Genomic DNA, 22,681 nt, shown 5'->3' with positions numbered 1-22,681 from the left:
TCTTTTGGAGGAGAGTCATGACGAAGAATGGGCAGGATGGAAAAAATGAAGGGCTGTGACCTTGGCGGCTGCCGAGTGACAGTCTTCGAAGACTCACTGCTACAGGGTGCAGATCATGGTCCATGAGCTCTATAGAGGTGTCGGCAGTCTCACTGGGTCGGCCTGTAAATTCCAGATCAGAAAAATGGATGGTGGTGTGCACTGGCGAAATGGAGGTCGGCTGGGTATTATGCAGCAACACCATTGAAGAGGATCTCTGAGTCAAGGAGGAGAGGACAGTTTGCCTTCATTTGATTTCTTGGGGCCTTTGCGGTTGGCAGATGAAGACTCGGGTGTCTGCTGGCTGGAGGAACGTAAAAAGTCTTCACGGGAGTATCCCCTCTGCTCTTTCCGGCCTGTTGGTTGTGTAGCAGCTGATTTTGGCACTGAATGTGAAGATTTGCTGGCCTGTTGCACAGCTGGAGGAGGAGGAGGAGGAGGTGGGGATGCTACTGTAACACTGGGAAAATTTAAAATCCCAGTGCTGAATTTCAGGTCGCAAGTCTGCGTGGCCGTATCCTTCGTGGAACGAGATGCAGCTAGAATAGTACTGTAAGTGCCAGATGGTAAAATGCAGGGCTTCTGACTAGCCAATAACTTGCGAGCAACAGGGTAAGACAATTTTTCCTTCATCTGTATCTTCTGGATTGAGATACACAGGTCTCTGGATGGGGCTGCAAGGTCGCCATTGCAACTGATACAGCGGGGGGAAGGAGGCAGGCAATCGCACTCATGAGTATCCTTACCAAAAGTAACATATTTGGCTGTGTTTTCACAGGACATTCAAGTGTGGTTGTACGGCTGAACTGGTGGCAGTGCATCAGGTTTGGAATGTAAGGTTGAACTGTAATGATTCCATAGCCTGCTTTGATTTTTGATGGAAGCGTGAGGAAAGAGTGCATGGAGGCACTACGTTTGTATCAACCTTTTTCATTACCTGCTGGGCTGCAGTGACACCCTGATTGGAGAGGTAAGTTTGGATTTCTTCCTCAGTCAGACCATCGAACAGCCTAGTGTAAATAACACCATGCGAAGAATTCAATGTTTGACGGTCCTCACCATGTAACGTCTCTTAGCAAAAGTCATATCATGTAATAAAGAGAAAACATTGTGTGTCATGTTTTGTTCTTGTATAAAATTATGTACTTTTTTTTATTTATTTTAGATAATATCTGTGTCGGCGAGTACTGAAACCGCCACAGACGATACTTATTAAATATCGAACAAAGATGAGAATATGTGACTAGTATAAATAATACAGAACGAACATTAATTTCTCTGTCGTCTTCTTGGAGTTACGGGAGTAGGATAGCCTGTGACGTGATAGTGTACGCTAGCGTAGCATTCTTCTGTCAAGATCAAGAGATGTACGCCATTACGTACTCATTGTAAAGGCGTGTAATAATTAATATATTTAAATGTTTTGAATAGAGTTACTTAGTGAAACCTTGCATTATGATTTATGATAAGCTTGCCTGGTATTTTATCCCATCCCCTTAAGACATTTTCAGTTAGTTAAATATTATTCGTGGTGCAGAGCTGCACTACGAACGAACGAGCCGTTGCCGCGGCGCATTCAAATTTCATTAAATGAAATCTATCATACCGCAAGGAAGCGGGCAGGTAATAGTGAAGTAAAAATTATTTCTTTCAGCTTTCGAAGTTGCAGAGCAGAGCAGCAGATTTTATGATGTGTTTTACAGGTTGACGTGGGCTGCTTTATTTTAGATAATATCTGTGTCGGCGAGTACTGAAACCGCCACAGACGATACTTATTAAATATCGAACAAAGATGAGAATATGTGACTAGTATAAATAATACAGAACGAACATTAATTTCTCTGTCGTCTTCTTGGAGTTACGGGAGTAGGATAGCCTGTGACGTGATAGTGTACGCTAGCGTAGCATTCTTCTGTCAAGATCAAGAGATGTACGCCATTACGTACTCATTGTAAAGGCGTGTAATAATTAATATATTTAAATGTTTTGAATAGAGTTACTTAGTGAAACCTTGCATTATGATTTATGATAAGCTTGCCTGGTATTTTATCCCATCCCCTTAAGACATTTTCAGTTAGTTAAATATTATTCGTGGTGCAGAGCTGCACTACGAACGAACGAGCCGTTGCCGCGGCGCATTCAAATTTCATTAAATGAAATCTATCATACCGCAAGGAAGCGGGCAGGTAATAGTGAAGTAAAAATTATTTCTTTCAGCTTTCGAAGTTGCAGAGCAGAGCAGCAGATTTTATGATGTGTTTTACAGGTTGACGTGGGCTGCTGATAATATATTACTAACAGTGCAAAAAGATAATTTACTTTCATCACATAAAAGAAATCTTGCTGTGCGTAGTTCTGGTCTGGCAACCTTATAGTAAAAACATCTTTTTTCTCCGATAATAGTCTCATGTTCTTGTGTTAGTCGTGGTACTTATTGTTGTTTTACTGTTAACAAAAATCCACTGCAAAATTATGATGCTGAACAATCATTGCGTACTGTAACATCAGTATTGATAACAAAGTAATTTTCATTAACCTTTTCAATAACTATAAAGTAAGGAAGATAGGTTGAACTTTATGGCGAGTTACAGTAACGAAAAAATGTTCCTTTGAAAGAAAGCCAGATCCAGAACAATAAGAACGTAATATATTTTGTTTTGTTGAAAATTAATGATCCAAAGAAAGGCATAGCACAGCATCACTAAAAGGTATTTCGGGTCTCTTTTCGTAGTAACATATTTTATCTCATACATTAGTTGTTATGCGAATAATAATAATAAAACAAAACAAATAAGAAAAGAGACGAAGCGAAAACCACAAACAGGATAGCTGTGGCGGGGTTGCTCCAAAAGCAAAGCGACAATACGTAAACAATAGCACAATTTTCACGGGGCTGGCAATTGCATAAACACCTTTCCCAATACTAAATGGATTAAGATTAGCAAAGGACTGACCTCCTTCAGTACATGATACTATGAGGAGCTGAGGTGCAGCTGGGAGAGTCTTGGAATCTTTACCCTCATTGCATTTACATTTAGCAGACATTGACTGAGATGGTGATTGGCTCATTATGAGAAAATCCCCATGATTGCCAGTGTCTCCAATGGCACACTCATTCCCACTGACCCCCCCCCCCCCCCCTTTTGAGGAGGCTCACCTGCCTTAGGTGATTGTTCACACCTCCCTAACTCCTGAAAGAGGGATCCATTGCCAATTAGTGAAGGTAATAGCTTAGGCTATTACCAATTCCTGGGCCTGGCCTGTACCAGGGGGTACATGCAAACCCTACTTGTCCACCAGGGCTGGGCATCAGGTGATACCCAAACACCTGTTCTGCGTCAAGATGCATGGGTCATCCTTCAGGAGGAGTTAGAGAAGAAGGTGAGAAGCGAGAAGTGAAATGAAAATGAAACTGTGGGTGGGTGAAGGGGGGTTGTCGGGGGGTTGTGGGAGGGAGTGAAGGATGAAAAAGGCTCTTTTCTTTTTCATGCAATTTCATCAATTATTCTATGTAGTGTCTGGTTTCCAATATTTATCTGGTCATTGGGCAACTGTTTATTTTGTGTTAATGTTTTTTGTATGTGGATATTTTCTTGGAAAGGGAGGAGATTTCTGTCTTTTCCAGTTTTTATGATATTCATATTGTTTTCAATATTGCTTGGTCTATGGTGTTCTTCTTTTAGATGATCCACAAATGTTGAATGATTTGTACCATATTTGAATGCTCTGATATGTTCTTTATAACTTGTGTCACATGTCCTGCCAGTTATTTTACATCTTCTGACAATCTCTGCAACTGAGCTGATAGATACCACATTTTTGGAAATCTGTCAGGTTTTGATTTTGGTTTTGGGATGTGCTTTTGTATGGAACTGTTTGTTTTGTAGGCAATCTTTATGCCTTGTTTTCTTTTAATATGTTTCCTATTTTATGAGAGGTTTTGTTGTGGTAGGTCACTGTATGCCATTTTCTTGTTGTAGAGCAAGTTCTACGAGTTAGTGTGGTTTGGTTTAGTTTTTTAATTATTTGTCTTTTTATTGTTTTGTTTAGCTTGTCTACCATTGTTTCTTTGTGTCCATTTTTAATGCTATTTGTTTTATAATGGCTAACTCTTCTGGTAATTAGAACTGTTTAGGGGGATCCTGTTTACCATGTGTTTGTTTGCTGCTGGGTGGTTTGAAGTTGCATTTAAGATAATGTCACTTGTTGTGGGTTTTCTGTGTATGTCAAATGTGTGTTTATTATTGTCTTTTCTTATGGTTATGTCTAAAAAATTGAGGGTGTTTTCTTGTTCTTCTATTATGAACTTCATGTTTTTGTGTACAACATTTATGTCACTCTGTAGTTGCTATATCTGTTTTTAGGTTAATCTACCATGCATATTATGTTATCCATGCATCTGTACCAGTAGGTGACATTGTAGCTTTTCTTTGTTGTTATGACTTTAAATATTAATTTTTCTATGTGATTCATGAAAGGTTGGCTAATGTTCCTGAGATAGGTGAACCCATGGGTAAGCCTTCTTCTTGTGTGTAGTGTTCTTGATTGAATTAAAAATAATTTTGTTGTGTTATTAACTGTAATAATTTTATAGTTTAATCTGTGTGTTCATGGGGTAGCTGGTTGTGTGTTTTCAGGTGTTCTTCAATTATTTTTATAGTTTCATTAACAGGGATGTAACTGTACTTACTTTCTACATCAAAGTAGAGCAACGTTGCTGTGTCAGGGATTTTAGTGTCTATTATATGTTCTACCAGTTGAGAGGTATTTCTGATTGTTCTACCATTTTCCAGTTTATAATACTGGGTGAACTGTGACCCTGTTTTTTTTATTATTATTTATAGTAGGTATGTAGTAGGAACTACTCTGAAATTTGCTATTGGACGGACTGGATAATTTTCTTTGTGGACCTTTGGTTGACATCTCATGTTGTGGGCTTGAGGGTGTTTTTAAGTCTCTGTTTCTCTCTGTCTGTAAATGTATACTCTATGTTTTTGAATGTGTTTTTAACATGTGTTTGAAATCTGTTAGTTGGGTTTTATTTTAACTTTTTTATGTTGTTTTTGCTGATGAATTCTTCTGTTTTTCCATGTATTCTTTTGTTTTCATTAAGACAACACTATTACCTTTGTCAGATTTTCTTATAATGACATTTTCTGTTTGCAGTTTTTTTCCCTATGTTTTTAATATCTTGTTTTTATTAACTCCCTAATTAGGCCTGTGTTTACACTACTGTTTTTATTTATTTCTTCTATAGTGAGAATATATTCAGATTTTATATTGAGATCTTGTATCTGTTGTTCATTTGCTGGTGAGTAAACACTGTGTTTTAGATATTTTCCTAAGAGCTGTTTTTCGTTTTCATCTAGTGTTATATCCATAAAATTGACCACCCTAGAACAGAAATTGTGTGTTTACATGTTTGCTGTTACGGGCTTTTGCGTGGTGCAATTTGAGATTTTCAATTTTTGTATTATGCTCTAGTCGCATTTTATTTATAGCTCTGCATTGTTTTTCAACAATGGAAGCAAAAATTGCCGGATTATTCAACTGTTGGGCTAGATGAAGATGAATTTCATATAATTCATCATTTAACATCTGTTTCTTTCTATATAGTGACTTAATTTTGTGTTTCAACTGGACATTTTTAGCAGCCTGCCTGGCAAGTTTTGCTGCTTTCAAACTGTTTTTGGTCTTTACATTTATGTATTTTGGCATAAGATCATTATGTTTACAATGGTTATTGTATCTGATGGTTCCAACTGTTTTATACAAATTAAAATGAATCTTTTTGAACTGGTAATAGAGGCCAACTGGAAATGCTTGACAAGGCAACATTAAATTCTTCATTTGTGTGGCCATGGTGTCTGTAGTTCCTTTATAATTCTTGTGGGTGGTTTTGGTCTGTTGTTGCAACTAAAAAAATGCGTGTTTTTTTTCACCAGACGAGTTTCACTTTATTGAGTTAAAGCATCATCAGTGGTCTATAATTAAGTTATTTACATTTTGATTTCCTTTTTAGATCGAAAAGCAGTTTTTTAAGAATAGGTTCATTTGTACTTATGGTGAATTTTCGGCTGATTTCTCACTAACATCTGGAAATGTGGTCAGCTAGCACATCGATGTTTTTCTGTTTTTGCCACTGATAATTTTAGTCTAATTTTTAGATGTTCTACAGCACTATGCACTTCGCACACCACACTTTTATGCACACCACATTCTGTTTCTTTTTGTACTTCAAGGTTGTGTTGTTGTTTGTGTTCAAAAAACAAGGCAATAATAAACACACATTTGACATATACAGAAAACCCACAAGTGACATCTTAAATGCAACTTCAAACCACCCACGGGACCACAAACATGCAGAAATCAGATACATGTTAAACAGGCTGAACAATTCTAATTACCAGAAAGAGTTAGCCATTATAAAACAAATAACATTAAAAAAGGACACAAAGAAACAATGGTAGACAAGCTAAACAAAACAACAAAAAGACAAATAATTAAAAAACTAACCAAACCACACTAACTCGTAGAACTTGCTCTACAACAAGAAAATGGCATACAGTGACCTACCACAACAAAACCTCTCATAAAATAGGAAACATATTCAAAAAAACAAGGCATAAAGATTGCCTACAAAACAAACAGTTCCATACAAAAGCACATCCCAAAACCAAAATCAAAACCTGACAGATTTCCAAGAATGTGGTATCTATCAGCTCAGTTGCAGAGATTGTCAGAAGATATACATTGGAATGACTGGAAGGACATTTGACACAAGATATAAAGAACATATCAGAGCATTCAAATATGGTACAAATCATTCAACATTTGCGGATCATCTACAAGAAGAACACCATAGACAAGAGTATTGAAAACAATATGAATATCATAAAAATCAATAAAGACAGGTGCCTCCTCCCTTTCCAAGAAAATTTCCACATACAAAAAGCATTAACACAAAATAAACAGTTGCTCAATGACCAGATAAATATTGGAAACCTTACTCTATATAGAATAATTTATGAAATTGCATGAAAAACAAAAGAGCCTTTTCCATTCTAACCCCCCCCCCCCCCCCCAATTTCATTTCACTTCTCACTCCTCACCTTCGCTTCTAACTCACACTTCATCACACCGCTATATGCTTATGTCCACTCATCATGGTTTCACCCCTCCGCTTTTAAAAAAAACTTCTACAATGCTATTGTTTCTCTACTGTTACACAGTCACACTACATAAATACACAGAAACATCTTAAAATAAAATTACACACACACAACAATCTAAATTAAAAAAATGTTGTAGGTCAAAAACAGAGCAGTGGAAAAGTTGTGTTGGCAACACTACAAAACACAAACAACAACACATACTTGAAATACAAAAAGAAACGGAACACAATGGTGTACGTAAAAGTGTGGTGTGCAAAATGCATAGTTCTGCATAACATCTAAAAATTTGATGAAAATTATCAGTGTCAAAAACAGAAAAACATCGATATGCTAGCAGACCAGATGTAAGTGAGAAATCAGCCGAAAAACTACCGTAAGTACAACTCAACCAATTCTTAACTAACTGTTTTTTGATCTAAAAAGCAAATCAAATTGTAAATAACCTAATTACAGACCACTGCTGATGATTTACCCCAATAAAGCAAAATGCGTCTGATGAAAATATCACGCATTTTTGTAGTTGCAATGACAGATCAAAAATACCCTCAAAAATCACACACAGTTTCACAAATAACTTTGAAATAATAGTTCTTTACCATAAACTCAGGAAAATAAAGAGGGTGTAAGATGTTTTAGGCCTGTGGTAGTATACTTTGTTTACATTCTTTTCTTACTACATAATGATTCATCATCATCATCTTCCTTTCCAGGATTCGGCTGTTGTTTGTTCTGATCTCTCAAACAAAATCACTCCCATCTTTCTCGAGGACTTCAGGATCTTCTGGGGAATTCTGTGACCTGGCATTCTCGTGAGTTGCTCTCTCCAATATGTACAAAATTTTTTAATTTTTTCATTCATGTTGAAAATATTTACTTCATGTCCCTTCTTGTGCAGCTCTCTGTCTTTCTTAGGAATCTCCTCTCTGCTGTTTGAATTATTTCTTCTTTTGGGTAAACCAGCCTTCACTTCCATAGGATAGTGTAGGAAGTGCCATTACATTACAGAATTTTATGATGGTCTCTTTTTGTACTTTAGGCCCAATGTTTTGCTAATGGTACCACAGACAGCTTGAAATTTGTGTATTTTATTTTCAATATCAGAGATAAAACTGAAACTTATAGCACAGCCTAAATAAGAGATTCGGATATTTGTTCTAAAAATGAATCAGGCCTATCCAAAACATTTTTGGCTGATTGTATATTTTCCTCGGAATGCCATTATTTTAGTTTTCTTGCTAGAAATTTTAAAGTTGTACTTCTTGCAAATTGAGTTCAGGTGGTATACTGACCTTTGGAGAACATCTTCAGTCTTTCAAACAGTAACGATGTCATCAGTAAACAAAAGTACTTTCAGATATTCCTCATTCATTAGTTTAAATCTTTTGTTTACTTTTAATTTCCATTTGTGAAAAACAGGTTTACTTTTAATTTCCATTTGTGAAAAACAGTCATTTGTGAAAAACAAAGTCAATGTAAATATTAAAGAGGGTAGGTTGTAATCCACATCCTTGTCTAACACATTGGTTAATAATTATTTCTTATTATCGAATCCCACAGCTCTACTTTTGCTGAACACCTCTTGATAGCCGGCCATACGCCTAAACAGTTAGAAGACACTGTTATCCTACATGTAGGGAAGGAGGGCGATGAGCTCTGACGCCATGTTCAATCACATCCCAGGTGTGTTCCATCGGGTTCCGATCAGGCAAGGGGCCAGCACATCAATTGGAGCTCGCCTCTGTGTTCCTAGAACCACTCCATCACACTCCTGACCTTGTGATATGGTACATCATCTTTCTGAAAAATGCCACTGCCATCGGGAAACACAATTGTTATGAAGACCATCACAGTGCCTTGCACGAGTTCCATTGGACCCATGGATGCCCATGTTAATGTTCCCCAGGGCAAGACTGAGCCACTGCCAGCTTGTCTCCATCCCACAGTACAGGTGTCAAGGAGCTGTTCCCTGGAAGATGACAAATTCACATCATCCCACGAGCATGATGATGAAGGTATTGGGATTTATCACACCATGCAACACTGCCACTGCACCAACAACCAGTGTCGATGGTCACATGCCCATTTCAATCATAGATTCCGATGTTGTGGTGTTAACATTGGCAGATGTAAGGGTCATCTGCTGTGGCGGCCCACTGTTAGAAGTGATTGGTAAACTGTGTTCATACACACTTGTACTATGCCCAGCATTAAACTCCGATGTTAATTCTGCCGCAGTTCACCGCCTGTCCTGTTATCCAGTATGCCCGGCATATGACGTTCGACATCTTTTAATGAGGGGTGATCGCGAAACCCCAATACGCCTGGATGTGGTTTCACTTTGGTTTCGCCACGTGTTGAAGACACTCACCACACCACTCTTCGAACACCCCACATGTCATGCAGTTTCCGAAATGCTCATGCTGAGCCTCTGTGCCATCACAGTCTGCCATCGGTCGAACTCAGACAGATCGCACACCTTCCCCAGTCTACATACAGACAGCACGCTCACAGATACTACATGCTTGGTGCATGTGTCTGACTGGCAGTCATTCCTCACCAGATGATGCTGCTATCACCTGGATGGGTTTATATTGATAGTAGGTCAGAGGTCATAATGTTCTGGCTGATTGGTGTAGGTAGATATACTTTTGCATTAAAATCACCAGTCATGACAACATAGTCTGTTTTGTTGATTTTGTTCACTTCTTTCTGAATGATCGTCATATGATTCATACAAATAAAGTTATAGAGACCCTGAATGCAAATTAGTATATGCATTTTGTGACATATACATTGCTTGCTTTTATAGATTCAAAATAAGAAATCTTGCTTATTTTACCATATAAATTCTACCTGGAAGTACCACTTGTGCAATTTCCTCCTTGCCAGACTAATACCAGCAAATACAATTTATACTGAATGCAATGAGGGTCAAAATGATTTCAATTCCTCAGAAGTGTGTGTGTTCTGAAATGAATTTTCTTGACGAATAACGAGTGAACACCAAACAAAAATTCTGAAGATGATTTTGCAACCTGTAGCCAACGTTCAACCACGTGAGCTTTCTAGCAAAGGGAATACATCTGTTTGTCATCACTGATTTTGTCCAAATTTATGGTACGTGCAGACTTGTGCAGGAATGAAAAGTGATGGGAGTGGGAGCTCCAGATGGCCAAGCATCTAGAAAAAATAGCTTTTCTGGAGCAGGATGGACGAGGCAAGATCTTAGTTTCCAGGCAGCAGTTGGTGCAGTTGAAAGAGTACAAAATAGTAATCTGAGGATTGTGAGGATGTGTCCCCACGTGGAAACACTTCTTATTTTCAATTTTTACATTACCTACAGTGTAAATAAACTGAAGTAATGCTAAACATCAGAGATGAAGTTCAAGTATCTCACAGAATACTCATCAGTTACGAGTGCTCAATCACGATCGCCCCCTCTTCCATGAATATGAAACTTCAAATTTTATCATGTATATTTTCAGTTTCTCTAGATCAATCTGCCAGCATGTGAAAAAATTGCAGTTTTGAACAGCCTACCATAAGATTAACAAGCATTCAAATTACTTTACAATGAGATGATCACATATGACACATCATATTAAATGCACTACTCCAATTTGAGTAAGAATTTTGCAATAAATTACCCTGCAGTTACTTCATAAAGAAACTGAAAAGTTACTGCATGACAGGATTACATACAGTGATTTAATCATGACTAGCTGTTATGTACAATTACTAGACTAACCTTATTTTGCTGAATGAGATGAAAATCCTTCCCATATGTGCGCAGCCCATTTTCAAAATTACGGCATTCTTCTTCTGACCACAAGCTCATTGTATCAGCAGGTGGGAGAGCATTCATACGCCGTCTTCGCAAGGCCTCCTCTACATTATAACCACATTGCAGCAGTAGATACAGGGCTTGTTCATCATCACGGGTATGTGCTCCTGTTGGGATAGCACTCACTCCTGCACCCAGGGAAGGCTCTTGGGCACGTACCAGGAAATCTTCCACCTCTGATTCCTTCAGTGCATTTGGCTCCCAGAGTAGTTTATCTTCATTTTCATATGGCAAGGCATCATCATACTTGCACAAGCCCTCAGGAATACCTGCCTATTTATATAGCAAATTTTACTATATTTGCTACTGTGTTCTCCAATATTTTATAATATCAATACCAATCAAATTACAGAAAATAGAGATTACAAAAACTATTTACACTGTCATTCATTAGTTGAAACACATTAGATGGAAAAGTACTTCATAGTTAGGAACTTCATTGTTGATGGCTAAAATGTCAATATTAGTATCATAAGATTTATTTATAATAATAAGTTTAAAATGTGGGGGTTGGTGGCAAAGAACAGCCAATCTGAAGAAACTCCTCTGTAAATAATACACTATAGTAAATTAACTTCCATAATTTTTATTGTGTGTTCATCTTTGGTATTTAATTATATTTAAAAAAAGACATTCCAAAAATAAGTTTTGTCATTGTTTTTGCAAGAGAATATGGTACACCAGATGACACAAACAAATGCCAAAAGAATCCACACCCATTACTGATTCAATGACGGAAGGGACTTCAGCAGAAGAGAAAAGATGCAAGTGCAGAGAACTGAAGAAGAGAGAGAGGGTAGTAGCTGACCAACGTGCCTGAGATTATTCAGGTACGCATCACAATGGCATGTGGAAGTGTACTGAAAACATCAATGGAAGTGCATGCTGTTATCTGGTACATATGGGCACGTGGAGCTATTGTGTCTGTCATACACAAACACCTACAGACCGGGCACAGTGAAGAGTTCATGTCTGATCACATGGTTGGATGCTGGCGTAGTATATTCAGAGAAGGAAGATGGAATGGTGAGGATGAAGGTTGAAGTTGGTATCCCCCAACATCCACGAATGAAAACAACATTGCTAGGGTACAGGGCATTAAGTTAGTGGTCAGGCTCATAGCAGTGTCAGACACGGTATCCACACTGCATACTGACTCTGACATGCTCCACGGTGTGTTGGTGTACCGAAAAGTAGCTGTAAGTTGGGCGCCATGAAACTTGATTCCAGACCACAAGAGTGCGAGAATGGGATCAGTCTCGATCACTCAATGCGGTGCACACAAGAGGGAAATGAGTTCCTGTTCAGAGTCATCACAAGTGATGATGAGACACCTGTGCACCACTTAATCCCAGAATCCATGGTTGCCTCAATGTCTTTCAAGCATCCCAGTTCATTATTGAGGAAAAAAATCAAATGAGGGAGGGATCATAAGGCTACTGTGGCACACTCACCAAACACAGATTAGCAGCATTCGACGAAAGACACCAGTGTTCTCGAGTGAAACTGATGTGCAAACCACATGCAGCAAGACTCACATAGGATAAGATTCATCACTTCAAGTGGGAGAGATTGGATCACTTGGCCTACAACACTGATACTGCCCCATCAGACTTTCACCTCTTCCTTGCATTGAAAGATGCACAATTAGGATGTCACTTTCAAACAAATGTGGAGGTGGGCGAAAAATAGACAGCAAGTATTGTGAAAAGAAAGGGGTAAAGTATACAATAAAAAATTCAACAGTCACAATTTCAATCCCTGGTCAGTCCTAGGATCTTTATCTGTCACTTATCACTTCTTTCACATATGGAAATGTTTCTTAACATGAAAAATGCCCAGTTGCACTCTGATTCTGAGTCCACATTAAACTAAGAGTCCCACTAAGTGTGACTAGTTCAAAGGATGGAGGAAGGCAAGTAGAACCACACCTATACTTTGTTCATCATAAGAATAAACCTGATGTAAACAAACATAAGTGCGATGACTGGACAGCAGCCATAACTCTAGTACACTGGTGTTGTTACACTCTTGGAAGTAGGTCCAACTTATGCATCAGATATCTTATTACTAGTACATTGTAAATGAAACTTTAAGACAATCCGATGTACTAACAGCCATTGACATTTTTCTTAATCATACTTTAGTTACGTAATTTTTACTTATAAATCGTGTACAGTCACAGCCTCCGTAAACACTACTTGTGCTCTGATTGTCTTGCTATTAATATGTTCTGTGAAAACGGATGACACTGCTTCCTGCTGCATAGCGAAACATGGGCGCAGAACACCGTTAATGGCAAGAAACAAGTTGTACTTGATGTTTTTCACAACCGTAAAGGGAAAAATCAGCTCTGACTTTTTCGAGAAAGACCACGTAATAAACAGAACATGATAATCAAATTAAATGTGTGGCGTAATCAGCAGCTTTGTACAATGATACTTGTGTATGCTTTCAGGCAGAAGTTCGAATCTCAATTGTCTATAATTTTTTCTGATTTGAGTACCTAGATCATTTAAATATGGGCTTCATCAAATATATGTTAATTAACTCCTACTTAACTATTATTTTTCAAGAAAAATGCATGTCTTCTACTTTCTAATTACATATCGCATGCAAAATTCTGGTTTTCATTGCAGATATAAATTCTTAAGTATGGATATCTTACAAAAGATTGCTGAAGTGAAGAAAACATTACACAATCAAATTTTTTTGGAGAAAAATCAAATACTCTTTATTTGAACACACACTTTGTTTTGTAGGAGACACAAGCCAAATTGATAAATGTTGTAGAAATACAGAAAACAATAATTTTCACGGCATCAAGCACACTGTACATTCGCTGCATTTTTACAGTTGTCACTGTGCGACTACTACCTGAATGAAATAGAACTGATCTAGAGCCATTTTAAGGGATTTGCTGTGAGAAATTACAAGACATTTAAGCTGCCAAATGTATTGGAACTAATGTATGAAGCTTTGTAACACATCACTGCTGAACAATAGTGAAATGTAGAATAGCAGGTCATAAAAGAGGAGTGGAAATGTGGATTTTTTTTTCATTGCTTAGTATTCTGTTGCTGCTTGCCTCTTTCTCATTGTAGCAGTACTGAAACGTATTCCTCGGGAGTCATATATGGAAGGAGTTCAGAGATTACCAGACGACTGATTGAAACACCCCCAGTGGCTTCAGTGCTTAATTAGATGGGAAATAAGCAGTGTGCTCTTATGCCATGCGTAGCTCGTGCAGAAAAATTACCCTTGTTAAACTCAGAAATTTTCATCACTCTTGTTTTTAATTACACTACTACGTTAATCAAAAGAGAGAGCATGCTATCTTTTCCGTCAGGTCGCCTAAGAAGCGTATCGCCTGAGTTTTGCCAAATATACACTCCTGGAAATTGAAATAAGAACACCGTGAATTCATTGTCCCAGGAAGGGGAAACTTTATTGACACATTCCTGGGGTCAGATACATCACATGATCACACTGACAGAACCACAGGCACATAGACACAGGCAACAGAGCATGCACAATGTCGGCACTAGTACAGTGTATATCCACCTTTCGCAGCAATGCAGGCTGCTATTCTCCCATGGAGACGATCGTAGAGATACTGGATGTAGTCCTGTGGAACGGCTTGCCATGCCATTTCCACCTGGCGCCTCAGTTGGACCAGCGTTCGTGCTGGACGTGCAGACTGCGTGAGACGATGCTTCATCCAGCTCCCAAACATGCTCAATGGGGGACAGATCCGGAGATCTTGCTGGCCAGGGTAGTTGACTTACACCTTCTAGAGCACGTTGGGTGGCACGGGATACATGCGGACGTGCATTGTCCTGTTGGAACAGCAAGTTCCCTTGCCGGTCTAGGAATGGTAGAACGATGGGTTCGATGACGGTTTGGATGTATCGTGCACTATTCAGTGTCCCCTCGACGATCACCAGTGGTGTACGCCCAGTGTAGGAGATCGCTCCCCACACCATGATGCCGGGTGTTGGCCCTGTGTGCCTCGGTCGTATGCAGTCCTGATTGTGGCGCTCACCTGCACGGCGCCAAACACGCATACGACCATCATTGGCACCAAGGCAGAAGCGACTCTCATCGCTGAAGACGACACGTCTCCATTCGTCCCTCCATTCACGCCTGTCGCGACACCACTGGAGGCGGGCTGCACGATGTTGGGGCGTGAGCGGAAGACGGCCTAACGGTGTGCGGGACCGTAGCCCAGCTTCATGGAGACGGTTGCGAATGGTCCTCGCCGATACCCCAGGAGCGACAGTGTCCCTAATTTGCTGGGAAGTGGCGGTGCGGTCCCCTACGGCACTGCGTAGGATCCTACGGTCTTGGCGTGCATCCGTGCGTCGCTGCGGTCCGGTCCCAGGTTGACGGGCACGTGCACCTTCCGCCGACCACTGGCGACAACATCGATGTACTGTGGAGACCTCACGCCCCACGTGTTGAGCAATTCGGCGGTACGTCCACCCGGCCTCCCGCATGCCCACTATACGCCCTCGCTCAAAGTCCGTCAACTGCACATGCGGTTCACGTCCACGCTGTCGCGGCATGCTACCAGTGTTAAAGACTGCGATGGAGCTCCGTATGCCACGGCAAACTGGCTGACACTGACGGCGGCGGTGCACAAATGCTGCGCAGCTAGCGCCATTCGACGGCCAACACCGCGGTTCCTGGTGTGTCCGCTGTGCCGTGCGTGTGATCATTGCTTGTACAGCCCTCTTGCAGTGTCCGGAGCAAGTATGGTGGGTCTGACACACCGGTGTCAATGTGTTCTTTTTTCCATTTCCAGGAGTGTAATTTCCTTCTGTTTAAAAATTAAATGACATTCAAAGCTATATTGTTCTCTGCTCATCTCTTTCCACATCTTTACTGCAACTGTTCACATCATTGCAGTTTAGTTGGATTATTGCCTGGCCAGTGCCGTCCAAGTTAAGTGCACCAGTAAGCTGTTGGCATGTAAGCTGTTGGCATGTACTATCGCTGAGTCAATGTATGCATAACGCACATGATAAAACGTATCCTCATTATCGTCCTCGACTATATTCACAACAGCTTGGCTTCCACGTCACGTGAAATGAAATCCAATGAGGTTCCAGCAAATACAAAAGAATACATAGTGTATTGTTTACATGAGGTTTATTTTTATGACAAATATTAAAGCACTGTGGTACTCAAACCAACTTTCAGGTTGATGACAGCTTCAGTCCTTTTCACCCGTTTTCTTTACTATAAAATAAATCATACATAAGCAATGGTGACATTTTAGCAATTAAAAACAAACATCTTGAGTTTCAAGCGAGCTCCAAAGCATCAAGTGTACTTGATAGTGGAGTTTTGTAGCAGCAAGTAATCGTAACAAATGAAATTCACAATAATCTGTATGATGTCCTAAAATTGTATTATTTTAAGGGTTATATTTGATGAATCAATGTTGAATAAATTGGCCTCAGCAGCCTGAGACTGTGGTCATGCATATATATATATATATATATGTGTGTGTGTGTGTGTGTGTGTGTGTGTGTGTGTGTAGCAACTATCCTTTTCTTAAAATTCTTTCATATTATTATTACACATATATCACCACAAAAATACATTTAGCCAGGAGATTTTTTAAATATTCTGTTACACTATTGCCAGAAACAAAGATGAAGAACAGTGCTGCAGTGCGAGAGTATTCTGAGATGCTTTTAACCTGCTTTTCAATGAGAATGAATATCCCATACATGGAGAGACGTCTGAATTAACCCAGATGGTTTGTACTCATGAATGCTGAGATGAAATACTCTGGCTAAAGCCTTCATGTTACACAACTTCCATTTTTCTCTATTTAAAAACAACTATCATATGCAGGATGCTAATATTCAACCAACACAATACTAGAATGATTCTCATGAATGGTAAATTAATTTTCCTGCAAATTGGGCAAAATGCTTTTTGAGAACTCATCCATAATCATATGATGAATAACTGTCTCCAAATATGCTTTACATATCTCCAAATTCTCATTTAGTCCATCCCAGACTGTATTACACAGGGTGAAGGACGTTGACAATGATGTCATTAAAGACTGAAAACTTTTCCCAACATTCACCACATCAATTTAGGGAACACAGAACAAATGAGTAAGTACACAAAATAACACACAAGAAAGATAACATAACAGATTAAATAGAATACAGACAACTTTTGTGGTTTGGTCACTTAATGAGAATGGGACAAAAATATGTTGAGAATCTCAAGGAAACAGGTGACTAATGTTGACCTTATGCTTGCAATTCTGTTTTGATCATTTGCTTCTCGTGATTCATCAGACAATGGGCCAATGAGTGGCCATTAACTTGTTATCAGACATCAGGATAACTAACTTTGCTTGTTAGGAAATATTCTGAATCTACATCTGTACTCCGCTAAGTACATGGCAAAGGGTTTTTACATCTTCTTTCTACTCGATTCACAAATGCAGTGTGGGAAGAGACGATTGCTTAAATGTGTCTGTATACCTGTCGTTAGTCCTACTCTTGTCTTCGCAAACCTTAAGGGAGAGATACATGTATAAAATAGTACATTTGTAGATTCCTCACGTAAAGATGATGCATGAAACTTGTAACCAGGCTTTCACAAGATAGTTTACATCTTTCTGTGGTGGGATGTTGGCACATATCAATAGCATATGATCTCTCTTTGGTCTGTGAAGCTCTGGAGATTCCCTGGTGCTGTGTTCAGATGGGGAGTGAGGAGGTTGTTAAATGGCAATAGGGCAAGCGAGAAGCTGGGAAGGTGAGGCGTAGCTGGTGGGTCAAGGGATATGACCGGGAGCAAGTGGTATGCTCAGCAACTTGCTCGAGCAGTGTTACTGAAGAAGTATCAGGGCTCGGCTGGAAAACGTGATAGCTGCATTTTGTGGCAAGGTTAATGAAACCAGTGTCTAAGTGTTACATATATGAGAGCATGAACTGTGCCAATGAACTACATGTAATGTTGCTTTTGTAAAAGCAAAACATGCCATATACACATTCTAGGCTGCTGATTAGTGAAGAGGATAGTTGCTGTGGTTGAGGCGTTTTGCAACAGGAGTGAAGGATTATTCTGTGTTCATTACAGACGTCTGCACTTCTGTAAATGATTTTGTAGAAGGGTGTTTGACCAGTTGGCACACTCACAGACAGCGGGCAACAGGTGTCATAGCGGCACCATATCCCACTACCACTGGCCAGTCCACGTTATGCACAGTACCAGATGTTCTTGCAGTGTGCCACCAACATCAGAGCAGTAGCTGAGCAGCTTTTGCTGGTATCGTTCCCACTTTGGCAATGAAGCAATGAAGTTTCGGGCTCCCTAACTGCATCCAAACGCCAGCTGCAACCAGGTTAGGCGCACTTGACTGCAAAGCAATTTCCAGGTGGATCCTTGTAGCAGAAGGACCTTGCAGTGTAAAGTACCTTGTTGACATGCGTTCCCAGCTATCTATTTACTTCCAATCTATGCTAAGAGACCACTGGAAGGCCTAGGCACTCACTCTTATGGCGGCAAACAATACAATAAAATCTTACAGCACACACTGGCGAAATTTGGACCCCAGACTGCAGCGCACAATTGTGTACGTTCAATGTGGCTGACGTCAATGAACCAGTCCCGGATGCAGATTTCCTCGGCCACTACAACTTACTAGCCAACATCGCAAATGCCCAGCTGATCGATTTGACAACAAATTTGAAAATAATGGGACACAAATGGCAGCTGCTTTCTTCAGTGTTAAACCAGTGAAGTCCCCAGAGTGTACGCAGCCATATTGGACAAATTTCTGGAGCTCACTCACCTGCCTCATACACCGAAGGAAGTCAAACACTCGAGGGCCCACTACATCGTGGCTATGCCTGGCCCACGCACCTCATATTGTTCACATCGACTTGCAACTGAGAAACTTGCTGTATCCAGGGCTGAGTTAGACGCCATGTTGTGGCAGGGTATTGTTCAACCGTCGTGCAGCCCATGGTCCTCTGCCTTGCACTTAGTCCCCAAGAAAGACAATTCCTGGCACCCATGTGGAGATTATCGTGCCTTAAGGGCACGAACGGTGCCGGACCGATATCCGCTAGAACACCTGCACAATTTTAGCCACACCTTGGCGGACTAGGTTATATTCAAGCACAATTGACTGTGCGGAGGTTTTCACGCACATTCCTATAATGCATGAAGTCATTCAGAAAACAGCTACTAACATGCCCTTTGGGCTTTTCAAAAGCTCGTACATGACACTTGGCCCAAATCTGGCAGCATTCCTAGATGTCATCTTTTGAGGCTTACCATTGTGTTCGCGTACCTTGAAGGCCTTCTGGTCTATTTCAAGTCACCCAAAGTCCACTGCCACTGCCTAACAACCATCTTTCCGTGCTTGTGCGAGGCCGACATCTTCATACACCCCTCAAAAAGTATATTTGGGGTCACAGGAATTGTATTCCTAGGGCATTTAATCACTACTAGCAGATCCACGCCACTACTGGACAAGTGACAGGCAATCCTGAACATGCCATGCCCACAGACACAAAAAGACGTATGACTGTCCCTTCGTGATTTTCGACTGTGATCCCCTAAGTCATGTGTTTCACAGCAATAATACCAAGTTGACACTACGCCAGTTCCAGTAGTTGGGAGTGTGTGTCACAGTTGTCCAGGGACATCCAACATATTTCCAGAATTGACAACATCCATCGCCTACTGCTTATCCTACGCTTGTGCTGTCCTCTTTCCTTCTGCGAACTCTGAGGACGTTGCCCAAGAACAAGAGAATGACAAACAACTGGACAGCCTTGACCACGACACCTCCAGTAGCCTACAACTCGAGCTACTACCTATTCCCAGCTCAGCCCACGAAATTTGGTGCAACATATCAACTGGCACACACCACCTATTTCTCCCAGACAAACTCCAGCGCAGTGCTCTTGACCATGTCCACAGACTGTCACACTCCGGCATCAATACAACCATGCTGCTCATGAGCACACAGTTTGTCTGGCCAGGAGTACAGAAAGACTGTCATCAATGGGCATGCACCTGCACTGGATGTCAAACATCGGGAGGCACACCCATGCACCCATTGGTGGCTTTACCAACATGACACGCTGTTTTGCACATATTCATGTGAACATCGGGGGCCCCACCCCCTCTGTCCCAAGGCAAGTGTTACCTGCAGACAATTGCACAGACGACTACACACATTGGTCAGAGGCAATGCCCATAGTGAATATCATCATCGAAACCGTTGCCACCGCCTTTGTGTGGCAAGCTTCAGCTGCCACAGTCATATCACAATGGATTGCAGCTGTCCATTGACGGTGTGCTTTTCACACATGTCTCTCGACTGTGTAACGTGCAGTGACGCAGAACCACCAGCTACCACCTGGTGTCTTAATGGCATTGTCAAGCAGCTCCACCGAACACTGAACATCTACCTAATTTGCCGCAACACCGCCTGGATCGACACACTCCCACTGGTACTGCTTGGCCTGCGAGTAACACCAAAGGAAGAGATCGGTGCTTCGCCAGCCAACCTGGTCTATGGACAATCCCTCGCCATCCATAGTGATTTTATGGAGTATCACCATCATGTGACTCCTCAGCCCCTCCACTGGCGGAACATCTACACACCCATATGGCCTGCCTCAGAACACACACTGATGTGGTATGACACCAGCAAAATGTTCGTACCTGCTGACCTACAGAACTGTACATGCGTTATGCTGCGCTACCACTTAAGCCACCCTAATTGGGGCATCATCACCCACGGTGAGAGAACACTCGACATGATTGCAAGGGCAAGTTGACCAAAATGTCAATCAACTGAGTCAAGCTCGCTTACATCTTGACCACTCCTGCCACCATTCACTTTTTCGACCCAGTGGAAGACCTGTTAACAGAAGAGGCATCCCCCGTCACTCGTCAGGCAGAGCCCGCACCAGTGGCCGGCCATGATGCACGCATGTGACCAGCTGCCATTGTGCTGCTGTGTGTGCCGCAGACCCATTCCACATTGCACAGCCACCCAGATCACACTTAACCACAGGTGCTCGGCCCACCTCCACCACAGCACCAGCGAACTATGTCATGTGCTTCGGCCACCATGTCCATTTCAAACGTCCATGTTGTAACATAACAATGGCCAGCCGCTGGTGGCTATAGACACTCAGTGCCCAGTGAACCGCATCGTCAGCAAATCTTCTCCAGTCAGGCTCTGGAAACCATTTTGTTTACCTTGTGCATAACTGCCTGCTTGTCTGTTGCAGATCCTGGACTTGCATTCACATACCTGTTACTACTTGCCAACAGTTAACAGTGTCTACCTTGTACAAAGCTTTCTCATAATTCTGAATTAACTGCACACTACACTTTTCTTACCATTTGCTTTACAATCTCTCTCTCTCTCTCTCTCTCTCTCTCTCTCTCTCTCTCACACACACACACACACACACACACACACACACGCAACACAAGCTTATAGTGCTAGTTAATTCATATATTTTTAACAGTGGTTGTTCAACACCATATAGTGCAGCAAGGACAGCCATACATGAATTAAGTTGCTTATTTATCTGTCGAAACTGCAGGAGCAGAATCTCAAATGAGGATACACCATGCAAAACAAAGAATTTTTTAATAAAAACAATATTTCACTGATAATAATGCTGTCTCTGTGTCAAGCTAAGAATACTTCACATTGCCATCATATTTATTCCAGCACAGGGAGTGTAATGCAATATTCAAATTATAACTCGTTTTTCACTTTTTTTTTACAAGTAACAGGACAAGTAAATATTTACAAGATATTTTAAAATAATCATTTTCACACTGCCTTACATTATTATTATTCAGTTTTTTTATATATTGTTACTACTGAGCCAGAAAATTTAAAAAGAAGAGGATATTTATAATGCAACAACAATCAAATGAAGATAGAAAAAGTATCCATTTACCAAACTATAACAGATATGCAGACAAACAATAGATGATAAAACACTAACTTTTGAACACAAATATTATTTCATCCACAAAATATGAGAATGAACAGGAAAAACAGTATTAATGGCTAGTATCTTAATTTGATTGATTTATTATTATTATTATTATTATCTTTTATTTGAAGAGACAGGGGCAGTCAAAACTTACCTGGTAGTCAGAACCAACCATGATTGTCTTTCGCCAGTCCTCATCTTCTTGAGGGTTATAATCACAGTCATCATCTGGTGCAGGGCCACCGGCAGCACCAGACCCACCACTCCCTATTCCCACAGCACCACCACCTCCACCACATTGCGGCTGTAGATTGGGTGTGTATAACTGTCGAAGTCCTGATGACGAGGCACCCCCTTCCTCTGAACTGCTACTACTAGCTGCACTACTTCCTCCTCCAACACTGCATTCCACCTCTGTCCCTGCGCCACCCTCTGCATCACGTTCTCCATAACCGTACATTGCCAAGAGCTCTTCGAGGGGCATGTCACCTAGGACACAGAATTCATACTTTTAAAAATAAACTGTCATAATTTATAAAAAAAATTATATAAGCAAGAAGTTATAGTCATATATAAAACAATGTTATCTCCTAATGTTT

The 22,681-nt window shown here is 40.6% G+C and overlaps 1 protein-coding gene across 7 annotated transcripts in view; it reads right to left on the bottom strand.

The window, feature by feature from the left end:
- LOC126187307 (mesoderm induction early response protein 1) overlaps positions 1–22,681 on the bottom strand; it is a 177,540-nt gene that overhangs the window by 10,909 nt on the left and 143,950 nt on the right. For all 7 annotated transcript variants that reach the window (XM_049928299.1, XM_049928302.1, XM_049928306.1 and 4 more), the window contains 2 exons: positions 22,237–22,571; positions 10,963–11,331 (listed from right to left, as the gene is read on the bottom strand). In XM_049928299.1, coding sequence (XP_049784256.1) covers positions 10,963–11,331; positions 22,237–22,571 — 704 coding nt within the window. The remainder of the gene's footprint in view (positions 1–10,962; positions 11,332–22,236; positions 22,572–22,681) is intronic.

Source organism: Schistocerca cancellata, chromosome 5, assembly GCF_023864275.1.
Source record: "Schistocerca cancellata isolate TAMUIC-IGC-003103 chromosome 5, iqSchCanc2.1, whole genome shotgun sequence".
Classification (NCBI taxonomy): Eukaryota; Metazoa; Arthropoda; class Insecta; order Orthoptera; family Acrididae; genus Schistocerca; species Schistocerca cancellata.
Note: the sequence above shows the minus strand (reverse complement) of the source record. Positions and strands in the feature narration are given on the sequence as shown.